The 12,895-nt window shown below is 45.5% G+C and overlaps 1 protein-coding gene across 1 annotated transcript in view; it reads left to right on the forward strand.

Moving 5' to 3' along the window:
- The first annotated feature begins 35 nt into the window (after positions 1–35).
- The window catches only part of ARL3 (ARF like GTPase 3), a 55,535-nt gene continuing 42,675 nt past the window's right edge, over positions 36–12,895 (forward strand). The window contains exons 1-2 of the mRNA XM_084749267.1: positions 36–192; positions 12,415–12,558. Of these exons, the coding sequence (XP_084605393.1) occupies positions 190–192; positions 12,415–12,558 (147 nt within the window). The 5' untranslated portion in view covers positions 36–189. The remainder of the gene's footprint in view (positions 193–12,414; positions 12,559–12,895) is intronic.

A 12,895-nucleotide genomic window follows, 5' to 3' on the forward strand; every position in this document is an offset into this window, starting at 1 on the left:
AATGGGCGGGAGCTTTGGCGCGCTTGCGCACTTCAGGTAAAGAGGAGCAGAACCCCGCCCCGTCCCTCTGCTCTGCTCCTCCGCTGTGCGTGCCAGGGACGTCAGGGGCGGTGCCGCAACAGTTACCCCGGGTAACGGGGGAGGCAGGAGGAGGAGGCGGAGGCGGAGGAGGAGGGACTCGGCTTGAGGATGGTGAGTGTGGGGGCCCTGGCCCTGGCCCCACAGGAGCTGACCAGTTGCCCCCCCTTCTGTCCCCAGGCCCAGGGCTGGGCGCTGCGCTTAAAGTCAAGGAGGACGTGGGATGGCGCTCGCCTTGTTCTTTGGGGTTCTAGATCGGTTTCGGGGGCGGACGGGGAGCCCCCAAAGTGGGCCTGGAAGGAGGCCTAGGCCTGGGGAGGAAGGAGGGATTTGTGATGGGTCCAAGGCTTGGAGAAAGGACTTGCGGAGTGCTTGGCTGGCAGGGAAGGATCTGGGTCCGTCATCATTCTGGGAACTGGGATGAAGGCGGCTCGGGAGCTGCGGATATCAGGCCCGGCTCACAGGCTTAGATCTATCTGCGGAGTCCGACCTCTCAACTCCTCGGGACTGTGGGGTCCATCTGAGACTGGACAGAAATAAAAAAAGGCGCGGCGCCACTGTCTTTGAGATCACCCTGGTGGCACCAGGGAGATGTAACCTAGCTTTCCTAGATGCTCTTGTCTCTGAGTGAGGTGTGTAGGGAGTAAGTCCCAGGACAATAAGAGGTACCGCTGGGAATGAATGCCTGATTTCACGTCTCTGTGGTGGGTGCGCTCCTGTAGTCCCAACTTACTCGCTGAAAGTTCTGCAAACATCTAATGGTTGTTGGTGAGCGATTTTTCGTTCCGTATTTATTCCATGTCGATAGAAGCAAACTAGCCTCCTGTGTCCTAGCATTTCCTTCAAACTTGTTACAGCGTTCTTTTGCATGTGGCCACACATGAGGACCAAAGGTCTTCCCTTCAAACTAAAGAGAATGAGAAAGTATAGAAAGGGAACGTCAGTTTGAAGCAAGGCTTTTCTCTGTGAGCAATAATTAAGGCTTTTACAAATTGTAAGTTACAGTGTGACAGATTTGGCTGGAGACACTCAGTTCCTTGTTGATTTTTTTAAACTATTGTTTTATGTGTATGAATGTTTAACTTGCATATGTTTATGTGCACTACATGTGTGCCTGGTGCCTGGAACTGGAGTTAGAGATGGCTGTGAGCCATCATGTGAATAACCGGGAAATGAACACCCTTCCCCTGTGCTGGTAACTGCTGAACATCCATCCATTCTCCTTGTTAAGTTTGTATGCAGTAGATGGAGAGTAAAAATGAAATTAAGGGGAAAGAATTTTTAGAGCTAGTCAAAGAAAACGTGGTTTTAAGGCATTTAGAGCAGGTTGATTGGCTTACTAACCTCTATGAACCAATCAACTGTTGCTTCCCACCCCCACCCCTCATTATTTTTGCAAAAATATTGAGTCACTTCTGTTGACTTAAGAAGAAGCTAGGAGTGGCACTTGGGAGGCAGAGGCAGGCCCATCTCTGTGAGTTCGAGGCCAGCCTGGTCTACAAAGCGAGTCCAGGCCAGCCATGGCCACACAGAGAAACCCTGTCTCAAAAAACTAGAAGAAAGAAAGAAAGAAAGAAAGAAAGAGAGCTGGGACTGGAGATTAGTTGGTAGAGGTTTGCTTAGCAAGCATGAATTCCTGCATAAAACTGAACGTGACAGTACCTGTCAGTAATCCCAGAAATGGAGGCAGGACAATCAAAAGTTCAAAAGCTATATAATGATTTCCGGGCCAGCCTGGGATACATGAGACCTGCTCTCAAAAAAGAAGAAAATTAGGAGGAGGAGGGAAGAAGAAGAAGAAGAAGAAGAAGAAGAAGAAGAAGAAGAAGAAGAAGAAGAAGAAGAAGAAGAAGAAGAAATAATAATCACACAGCTACAGCTACTTTGGTCAAGATATTGAGCAAGTGAATTTTGATATTCCCCCTCCCTCATCAATTTCCATTGTCAAATTGTTAAGTAGAATTATTTAATCTGAGGTTGTCAGTCACATTTCACACTTGTTATATTTACAGTTATTTCTAACCTCAGGCTAAACAGATTTTTAACAAGTGCTTTCTTTTCATTATTTATACACGAGGTGCTCGTTTAAGGCTAAGTTTATCTTAACAAATTAATACAGATATAAATATTTACACAGAAAAATAAGTCGATTTGAGAGAGTGGCTGTGGTGGCTCATGCCTGCTACCTCAGCACTTGGGAGGTAGAGGGAGGAGGACCAGGAATTCAGGACCAGCCTGGGCTACATGAGGTACATTTAATGAAAATAACCAGAACTGCAATTAAAAAGGCTTGCCAGGCTCGGGTGGTGGCTCATGACGGTAATCCTAGTACTCTAGATGCTAAATTAAGAGGATCACCATGAGTTAAGAGGCCAACCTAGGCTACAGTTAGTTCCAGGTCAGCCTCAGCTAGAAGGAGACCCTGCCCCAACAGCCAGCCCCTTAAAAGAAGGAACCACATGCTATACCAAGAGAAAGTGAGATTTGCTGTAAACAGGAAACATGAGACTTGACTTTCTTCAGCTTATCAATTGAGTAAGTGTAATTTCACGATTGTTTAATTTATAATTATAGGTCATGATAAGTGAACCACTACTCATGTTCCTAGGCACAAATTGGCCCTGTATTTAAATATATAACAAATTGACCGTGTGTATACAATATTGTTGGATATCATGATAGTAGTCAGTGCTCAAAGCAGAGTGTGTACATATATGTCTGAGTGTTTCACCCACACACATGTATGTGCACTATGGGCATGCCTGGTGCCTAAGGAGGTCAGAGGAGTCAGTTATGAGCCACTTTGTAAGTGTTGAGAACCAAACCCCAGTCCTCTACAAGAGCAGCAAGTGCTATTTTTATTGTTTATTTTCTATGTGTATTTTGCCTACATGTATGTATATGTACCACATGAGTTCCTGGTGCCTTCAGAAATTGGAAGAGGGCTTTGGATCTTTTATAACTGGAACTACAGGTGCTTGTGAGGTACCTTGTGGGTGCTGGAAATAAAACTCAGGTCCTCTGTAGCAGGAACAAGCGCTTTTAGCCACGCATTTTATCTGATCTGTAATTTGCCTGCGTGTGTGTGTGTGTGTGTGTGTGTGTGTGTGTGTGTGTGTGTGTGTACCACAGATACTTGCTGCTCTCAGAGGTCAGAACCGAGCATCAGATCCCCGGGCACTGGAGTTACAGACTGTCCATGTAGGTGCTAGAACTGAACCTAGGAACACAGGAGTAACAAGTGCTCTTAACCACTGAGCCGTCTCTCTGGTCCCCAAAACAGATTTTTTTTAAGTGAATAATAAAATACTAGGATTGTGGGATGTGGTGGTGCACACCTTCCCCCCACCACCCAGGAGGCAGACGCAGGTGGGCCTCTGAACTAGAGGGCTCCATTGTGAGTTTCAGGCTAGCTAGGGCTACAGGAGAAGAACCCCTGCACCAACTCAAAAAAGGAAAAGAAAGAAAGAAAGAAAAAAGCAAGAAAGAAATAAGAAAAGAACCGGTGGTGGTGGTGGTGCTGGCGCACACCTTTAATCCCAGCTCTTGGGAGACAGACACAAGCAGATCTCTGTGATTTCGAGGCCAGCCTAGTCTACAAAGTGAGTCCAGGACAGCCAGAGCTGTGCAGAGAAACCCTGTCTCAAAAAAAAAAAAAAAACCAGAAAGAAAGAAGCAAAGAAACTAGGGCAAATTAGTTGAGAGTATCTGATTTTACAAATCCATCTTTTCTTTCTTCAAAAGTGTAAGTTATTCTTAGAACTGGAAGTAGAGCAGTGAGTTTACACGGTCAGTGTCATGATTAAGTGTGTCACATCTGGTGTCCCTTGAGCTCCTATGGCTTACTGTACAATTGAAAAGTGCCATAGAAGGGCATGCCTTTAATCCCTGCACTTGAGAGGCTGGTGAATCTCTGTGAGTACAAAGCCAGCCTGGTCTACATAGCAAGTTCCAGGATAGCCAGAGCTACATAACGAAACCCTGTCTTGGAGTAAAGAAACGAAAAAAGAAAGAAAGAAAGAAAGAAAGAAAGAAAGAAAGAAAGAAAGAAAGAAAGAAAAGAGAGCATAGGGTGCATAGGGTTTTTTCGCTGTGAGGAGACACCAGGACCACAGCAACTCGTTTTTGTTTTGTTTTGTTTTGTTTTGTTTTGTTTTGTTTTGTTTCCCCCTGTAGCCCTGCCAGTCCTAGAATTCACTGTAAATCAAGCTGGCTCAATCTCACAGAAACCGCCTGCCTCTGTCTCCAGAGTGCTGAGAATAAAGGCGTGCACCACCACCACAGCCACAGCGGCTCTTATAAAGGAAAAACATTTCACTGGGGCTGCCTTACAGTTCAGAGGGTTAGTTGGTTATTACCATGGCTGCAAGCATGGTGGCATGCAGGCAGACATGGCGCTGCAGAGGTGGCTGAGAAGTCTGCATCTGGACAGGCAGCAGGAAGAGACAGTGAGCCACCAGACCCTGCTCTAGCTTCTGAAGCCTCAGACCCTTCCAGTGACACGCCCCTTCCAATAAGGCCACACCTCCTAATAGGGCCACACCCTATGGGCCTAGGGGGGCTCCCCTCACCCCCAGACAGGGTGTCTCTGTATAACTGCCCTGGTTGTCCTGGAAGCACCTTGTAGACCAGGCTGGCCTGGAACTCACAGAGATCCACCTGCCTCTGCCTCCTGAGTGCTGGGATTAAAGGCATATGCTACCATGCCTGGCTTAGGGAGGCTATTTTTATTCAAACCACCACAGTATGTGTTTTAAATTCAGCTATGACTAATACTTTTTTTTCTTTCTAAATTTGAGTAACTGAGACAAAAAACATTCTGAGCTTTTCTGAACATTTAGTATCAGCTGTTTTACCCTAGCCTTGGAATCACTTTTTTTTTTTTTTTTTTTTTTTGGTTTTTCCAAGACAGGGTTTCTCTGTGTAGCCTTGGCTGTCTTGGACTGCTTTGTAGATCAGGCTGTCCTTGAATTCACAGAGATGTGCTAACACCTCCTGGTTCCTTTTATATTTTTAAGTTTATTTTATGTGGGGCAGTGGTGGCAGGCGGATTTCTGTGAATTCAAAGCTAGCCTAGTCTAAAAAGTGAGTTAAGGCTACGGAGAGAAACTCTGTCTCAAAAAAGATTTATTTTATATGTATGAGTGTTTTGCATACCAGAAGAGGATGTCGGATTCCCTGGAACTGGAGTTGCAGGGTGCTTCTAAGTCACCATATGGGTGCTAGGAACAGAACCCAGGTCCTCTGCAAGAAAGAACAAGTGGTCCAAACTGCTTAGCTGTCTTGCCCAGCCCCCACTGCGGGCAGTCACTCCACCATTCTTTTTTTCTTCTTCTTTTAAAGATTTATTTGTTTATTATGTATATAGTGCTCTGCCTGCATGTACACCTGCAGGCCAGAAGAGGGCACCAAATCTCATTATAGATGGTTGTGAGCCACCATGTGGTTGCTGGGAACTGAACTCAGGACCTCTGGAAGAGTAGGCAGTGCTCTTAACCACTGAGCCATCACTCCAGCGCCCACCCCCACCCCCTACCACCTCCCTCCCCACCATTCTTTTTCTTTTCTTTTCTTTTTTTAAAGGTTTTTTGAGACAGGGTTTCTCCGTGTATCCTTAGCTATCCTGGACTCACTTTATAAACCAGGCTGGCTTTGAATTCACAGAAGATCCACCTGACTCTGCCTCCCAGTGCTGGGATTAAAGGCGTGCACCACTACCCCGGGCTCTGCTCCACTGTTCTTGATAAGATACAAAGGTGATGGGAATTCGGCACATGACTAGTCACTGTTATTTACCATGAATTCAACTAAGCAATTATATATGGACTCTTTTCTACTAACATATAGTTATTATACAGTTTGTTTGTTTGTTTGTTTGTTTTTCAAGACAGAGTTTCTCTGGCTGTCCTGGAACTCACTTTGTAGACCACGCTGGCCCCAAACTCCGAGATTTGCCTGCCTCTATCTCCCAAGTATATGTGGTGTTTTGTCAAGTGTTAACTGTATTTATGATTTTTGGTGTCAGAAAATGTTAAGTGAAAAAATAGAGGTTTTTTTGTTTGTTTGTTTGTTTTAAAGAGAGACTGTAGCAGGGCGTGGTGGCGCAGGCCTTTACTCCCAGCACTCGGGAGGCAGAGGCAGGTAGATCACTGCCAAGTTCGAGGCCAGCCTGTTCTACAAACAGTCTAGGACAGCCAAGGCTACATAGAGAAACCCTGTCTCAAGAAACAAAAAAACAAAAAAAAAAGAGAGAGAGAGAGAGAGCTGGAGAGATGGCTCAGCAGTTAAAGACAGCTTACCATTCTTTCAGAGGGCCCACGTTAAGTTCCCAGCACCCACATGGCAACACCACCTCTAACTCCAGTTCCAGAGGGCCTGACATCTCTGCTGACCTCCCTAGCTTAATGCTTGTATGTGGTGCCCTTCCATACACTTCGGCTTACATGCATACACATAAAAGTAAAAAAATGTAAAGAAAGAAAATATGCCCATAGTCACTGTGGTGGTTCATTTCTGTAATTTGAGCTTTCTGAAGCTTGATGAGGAACAGTCGTGAATTCAAGGCCAACCTGGACAAGTGAGTCCTGGCCTAAAATAAAAATGTTTTTAGAAGGACTGGGGACATAGTTCAATGGTAATGTTCTTGAGTAGTATGTTTAATTCCGTGTGTGTGTGTGTGTGTGTGTGTGTGTGTGTGTGTGTGTGTGTGTATTTGAGACATGTCTCTATATGGCCATGGCTGTCCTGCAATTCACTTTGTAGACCATGCTGGCCTCGAACTCACAAATATACTCCTGCCTCTGCCTCCTGAGTGTTGGGATTAAAGGCGTGCCCAAGCGCAGCTAATCACTAGTATATACACACATGCACACACCCTCCCACACACAGCCTCAAAAGGAAAGGAAAGAAATACAGAACTGTGAGTGTTTATCCCCAGCTCTAGCGTGGTTTTGAGTGGCTTCTGTGTGCTGCCTTATGGCACCACTTGATTAATCCCCTTCGTGTCTCTCGTCAGATTTGGCTGTTCTCATTTCTGCATGGAATCATGGGAAGGGTCTCTCACAAAGGGCAGCCCAGTGCAGTCCGAAGTTAGAAGCAGCCTCCTGTGTGCCAGACTCCTGCTGAGAGGAACCCCACTCTGCTGAGTTCTTTGTGTACCTTGGGAACAACCTTTGTCTTTACTTAGTAGAAAGGTGATAAGAAAGAAAAGGCTGGGCATGGTGACACACGCCCTTAGTCCCAGTGCTTGGGAGGCAGAGGCAGGTGGATCGCTGTGAGTTCGAGGCCAGCCTGGTCTACAAATCGAGTCCAGGACAGTCAAGGCTACACAGAGAAACCGTGTCTCAAAAAAATAAAAAATAAAAAATAAAAAAAAAAGGAAAGAAGGAAAAAAGAAAGAAAACAAATTCTGATTAGAGGTCTCGGTGGGTGAAGGGGCTTACTGCCAAGCCTGATGACCTCACAGGACCCTCATGGTAGAAGGGGTGCACTGGTTTACACACGCTATCTGCTGACTTCCACAAGCACTTTGTACATGCACACACATGAAATAAATAAACAAGCATGAATTTAAAAAATAATTGCAAAAAAGAAAACAGAATTTGAGGTTCTTTCTTTCCCATCAATAGGATCCTGTTCAGAGGTGAAATGAAACTGCAATCTGTCCGGTTTGAGCAGTTTAGGGAGTGCGTGTGTCCCACAGTGCAGTGGTTACAGCACTTACATTTTAACTGTCCTCCGAGTCACACTGTTTTCCATATAGCAGCACATTCATCGAGCCCCCTTGGTTTTTTTTGAATGACCTAGTTTGTGTGCCATGAGTTGAGTTTAAATGGATTTTGATATAGATACATTTCTGTAATCCAGGCCAAGTGTGGAGGTACACACCTTTAGTCCCAGCACTCAGTAGGCAGGGGCAGGACCAGCCTGGTCTACATAGGAGTTCCAGGATGGCCAGGGCTACCCAGAGAGATCTGACTCAAAAATAAATTCATGAAATAAACAAACAAATAAACTGCAGTCCACAGCACATTTTTTTTTCAAGATCTAACTGCAGAAAAGTTGATTTAAATGTTTTGTGGCTGAGGCAGAGTGCTTCTGCCCAGCCTTTGTGCGTGCTGTAGCTGGTGACGTGCGCACAATCGACAGAGTTCCTGTTTCTCATTACCTGTATTCAGTGTCTTGGGAGAACAAACCTGCATAGTGATCACATCTCTTTTGCTCACTATTCTGCTTGGAGCATATTATGGGTTTTAATAACAGCCGAATGAATGGTGGTTTGGGTCGGAATTACACCGTAAGAATTAACTTCATTGTCTTGATACAGTAAAACTCATCCCCCATCCCCGTCGTAAACTAAGTTTAGCTTGTAACGAGTGCATCCTTTCACTTGACATCTGCAGTAAAGCGTAGATGGAGGCATACAAGCACAGGGTGGAGCGCCCTGCTCTCTCCTCCAGCCTCCTAAATCAGCTTACTCTGTATCTCTGGGGCAGAACCCTGCCAGCTATAAATATCCCCTTCCCTATTTAGCAAGCCCTGCTAATCCTGTGATCCCGTCCTCGATGCTCGGGTTAACACAATGCATTAGTGCTTGTGTTCCCTGGGCCTCATTTTACTCAAAGGAAGAAAACGTTAGCTGAACTTTTTCTGTATCACTTCACTTAAGAGTGAAGCATCTGATGTTACTGCCTAAAAAGGAAGATTGTTCATCAGAAATTAGAAGTGCTGTGCAGTCTGCACTGTTAAGAGAAGGTGCCTCTAGTTAGGATGGCTGCTTTCTCCTCTGTGCGGTTCTTCACTCCTGTAGTGAGAAATTAGCAGGGATGGGGCAGGTGTGGAGGGGCACACCCAGGAGGCAGAGGCTGGATCCCTGTGGAGGCCAGCCTGGGCTACAGACTGAGCTCCCTGCCAGCCAGGGCTACATAGTGAACCCACTCTCAAAATAAGACAAAAATAAAGGAGGGGCTAGGGATGGCTGACACTGCGCATGTCCAGCTAACATGTGCAAAGCCCTGGGTCCTTCCATCGCCTGAGGAAGGAACATCTTCCACTCCAGCGGGACGCCACAAACAAAGGAATGATATTATCCCCTTAATTGTCCAGTTTCAGATGTTATGAGTCTGTAAGAAAAACTTGGTCTTCAGGCCACAGTATATGTATCCAGTGATGTCTTTCCTTTTATAAAGTTTAATTTTCGCCTTTTTACTATGTGGATGTGCGTATACTTCCACGAGGGCATGCGCACCGGGGCAGGTCACCCAGGAGGCCACATTCATTGGATCTTGCTGGACCTGGGGTTACAAGCAGTTCGAAGCCAACTCACATTGGTGAAAAAGACTCAAACCTGGGTCCTCTTCCCTGCTGATTCACCTCTCTGGCTCTATTCAATGATTTCTTAGTGAGGAGAAACTTGATGGAAAACTGAAAATGCTAATTTTCAACTTTGTAAATAGTAAAATATTTTCTGTATACTAGAGGATAATGCATGAAAGTTTTACCTGTGTCATTTAATGTGTTAATTTGATAAATTCCTATTTTTTAGTGTATTTAGGAGCCACGAGACCCTTCCTGTATTCAATCAGAGACTCCGGGTGAATAACTCAGTCTTTTTCCCCAATTCAGCTCCCCGCCTTGGTCTTTTTATATCCCACTCCCCACGGGGCTTGAAAGAGTGCATTAGAAATGAATGATTTCGGGCGGGCGTGGTGGCGCATGCCTTTAATCCCAGCACTTGGGAGGCAGAGGCAGGCGGATCTCTGAGTTCGAGGCCAGCCTGGTCTACAAAGCAAGTCCAGAACAGCCAAGGCTACACAGAGAAACCCTGTCTCCAAAAACAAAGACAAAAAGAAATGAGTGATTTCAGCTAGACAGTGGTGGCGCATGCCTTTAATCACAGCACTCTGGAGGCAGAGGCAGGCGGATCTCTATGAGTTCAAAGCCAGCCTGGTCTACAAATAGAGTCCAGGACAGGCAAGGCTATCTCCAGAGAAACCCTGTCTCAAAAAAAAAAAAAAAAAAAAAAAAAAAAAAAAAAACAAATACAAAGAAACAAATGAACAATTTCAGTGTAGCTAATAAAAATAAAGAAACAGCCAGGTGTCCAGGTGCTTGCCTTTAATTCCAGCACTCCAGAGGCAGAGGCAGTCAGATCTCTGTGAGTCTGAGCCCAGTCTGATCCACAAAGATAGTCCAAGACAGCCAGAGCTGTTACACAGGTGTGTGTGTGTGTGTGTGTGTGTGTGTGTGTGTGTGTGTGTGAGAGAGAGAGAGAGAGAGAGAGAGAGAGAGAGAGAGAGAGAGCCCAAATGTTGTTGCTTATGAATGTCTGTACAATGTCCCAACCTTTCTGCTGTGTCTGGTTTCTTCTGCAGCTCTCCTGTTGGGTTCTTAGAAAAGTTAGGTGAAGGTCAAGTGTTTTGAGCCATTAGTAACCCAGTAGACTTACCATAAATATGGCTTGAAGAAGGAATGGAATCAAACTAGCCAGGGTTAAATGAGATGAAAATAGAAGCAAAAATATATCCTTCCTTAAACAACAACGGAAACCCTGCCGGTCTTTTGTTAGCTTCAGATTTATTCATACTTTGTCCTGAACCTTTTGGCGTAACATTTGCCTGTCTTAGACTGTTTTCCATTTTGCTGCTGGAAAGAAACCGAGGCATAGAGAAATCAGTGTGATCCTCAGCAGGCCAGCACAGGTGCCATAAAGGAAACAGCCTGGGAGGTTGCTAATCTGCCTGCATATTTCCATGACATTGTCCAAAGACCTAATTGCTAAGAATTGTGCACAGAAATATTATTTGATCTTCATCAACAAACTGGCTTGAATTCTTGCCTGGTTCAGTGTGAATAACAACCATTTTATGTAATTCTAAATTCTTTTTTTGTTTGGTTTTTGTTTTTGTTTTTTGTTGTTGTTTTTTTGGTTTTGGGGGTTTGTTTGTTTGTTTGTTTTTTTCTCTGTGTAGCCTTGGCTGTCTTGGACTTGCTTTGTAGACCAGGCTGGCCTCGAACTCACAATGATCAGCCTGCCTCTGCCTCCTGAGTGCTAGGATTAAAGGCGTGTGCTACCAAGCCCAGCTATAAATCTAAATTCTAAGCCCAATTTGAAGGAACTTTTAATCTGGCTTGGAGATTAGATTATATGCCCTTAAAACAGTGTCATTGCAGGGGGAGGGGAAGGTTGCTGGAGAGATGGCTCAGTGGTTAAGAGCACCAGGTGCTCTTCCAGAGATCCTGAGTTCAATTCCCAGCACCCACACTGTGGCTTATAACCATCTATCATGAGATCTGCTGCCCTCTTGAGGTGTGCAGACATACATGTAGGCGAACACTGTATATGTAACAAATCTTTTTTTTTTTTAGGACAGAAATCTTCTTTTAAAAAAGTGTCATCTTCTGATTTGTTTGTTTGTTTGTTTGTTGAGACTAGGTCTCTATCATGCGGCTCTGGCTGTCCTGACGCTCAAAGATCTGCCTGCCTCTGCCCCTGAATGCTGGAACTAAAAGTGTGCACCCAGCTTATTGAAATTTGTTTGTTTGTTTGTTTGTTTGTTTGAGACAGGGTCTCTCTGTGTAGCCCTGGCTGTTCTGGAATTCACTATGTAGACCAAGCTGGCCTTGAACTCTCAGAGATCTGCCTGCCTCTGCCTCCCAGGTGTTGGGACGATTGAAGGATGCACCACCACTCCTGGCCCTGGGTTCTTTTTGAGCCACACCTCATTGGTCTGGGATTGTCAGCTGCAGCACAGAACAATTGAAGAGTATATAAACTTTTTCTTACCGGTTTAATAAGAAAGCAGGGCTAGGGGCTGAGGAAATAGGCCAGTGACATGGGTAAGGCCCTGGGTTCAATCCCCAGTACCACAGAAAAAGTGTCGACAGAGAGATGGTTCAACAGTTAAGAGCTCTGACTGCTCTTGACGATGACCCAAGTTTGGTTCTTAGCACCCACAGAAATGACCTGGAACCTGCAGGAAATGGGACTCCCTCTGGCCTCCCCAGATACCCGCACTCATGTCCACATGTTCATGCACACATGGATACACATAAAAAAAAGTATGTGTGGTGCACGCCTTTCATCCCAGCACTTGGGAGGCAGAGGCAGGTAGATCTGTGAGTTCAAGACCAGCCTGGTCTATAAAAAAGTTCCAGGACAGCCAGGCTATTATACAGAGAAACCCTGCCTCAAAAAAAATAAAAAATAAAAACATAAAAAAGAAAGGAAGAAAAAAATAAGCTGTCCATAACCAAGAACTTTTATCAAGAAGTTATTCTGCTAATACCAAAGTCACTTTCCCCCCAAGTAATCTGTCTCTTTCACGGTTGTTCAAGGGCTTGCTCTCTATTTTGCGCAAGTTGAAAAGTGCACCGGACCAGGAGGTGCGCATCCTTCTCCTGGGCTTGGATAATGCTGGCAAGACCACCCTGCTCAAGCAGCTTGCATCTGAGGACATCAGCCACATCACCCCGACCCAGGTGAGCGCCCCTTGGCTCCAGGTGCCCTGCCGCTCAAGAAGATGAGAATAGCTGCCCCGCCCCCCCATCTGCCTGTCGAAAACACCCTGACAAAAAGCACCTTGTGGGGGAGAGAGTTTATTTTAGCTCAGAGTTCCAGGTTGTGGTCCATCGTTGACAGGAAGTAAAGGCAGAAACCTGAGGTGGCAAGCCACGCCCACAGTCAAGAGCAGAGCCAGAGCAAATGCCTGCTTGTGCTGAGCCCCAGTCTATAGCACACAGTCCAGGACCCAAGCCCAGGGACCGCAGTGGGCAGGCCTTCCCACCTCAGTTAGTGTTATCAAAGCAGACCCCACAA

Source organism: Acomys minous (genome assembly GCF_964271855.1).
Source record: "Acomys minous genome assembly, chromosome: 2".
In the NCBI taxonomy this organism is placed as follows: domain Eukaryota; kingdom Metazoa; phylum Chordata; class Mammalia; order Rodentia; family Muridae; genus Acomys; species Acomys minous.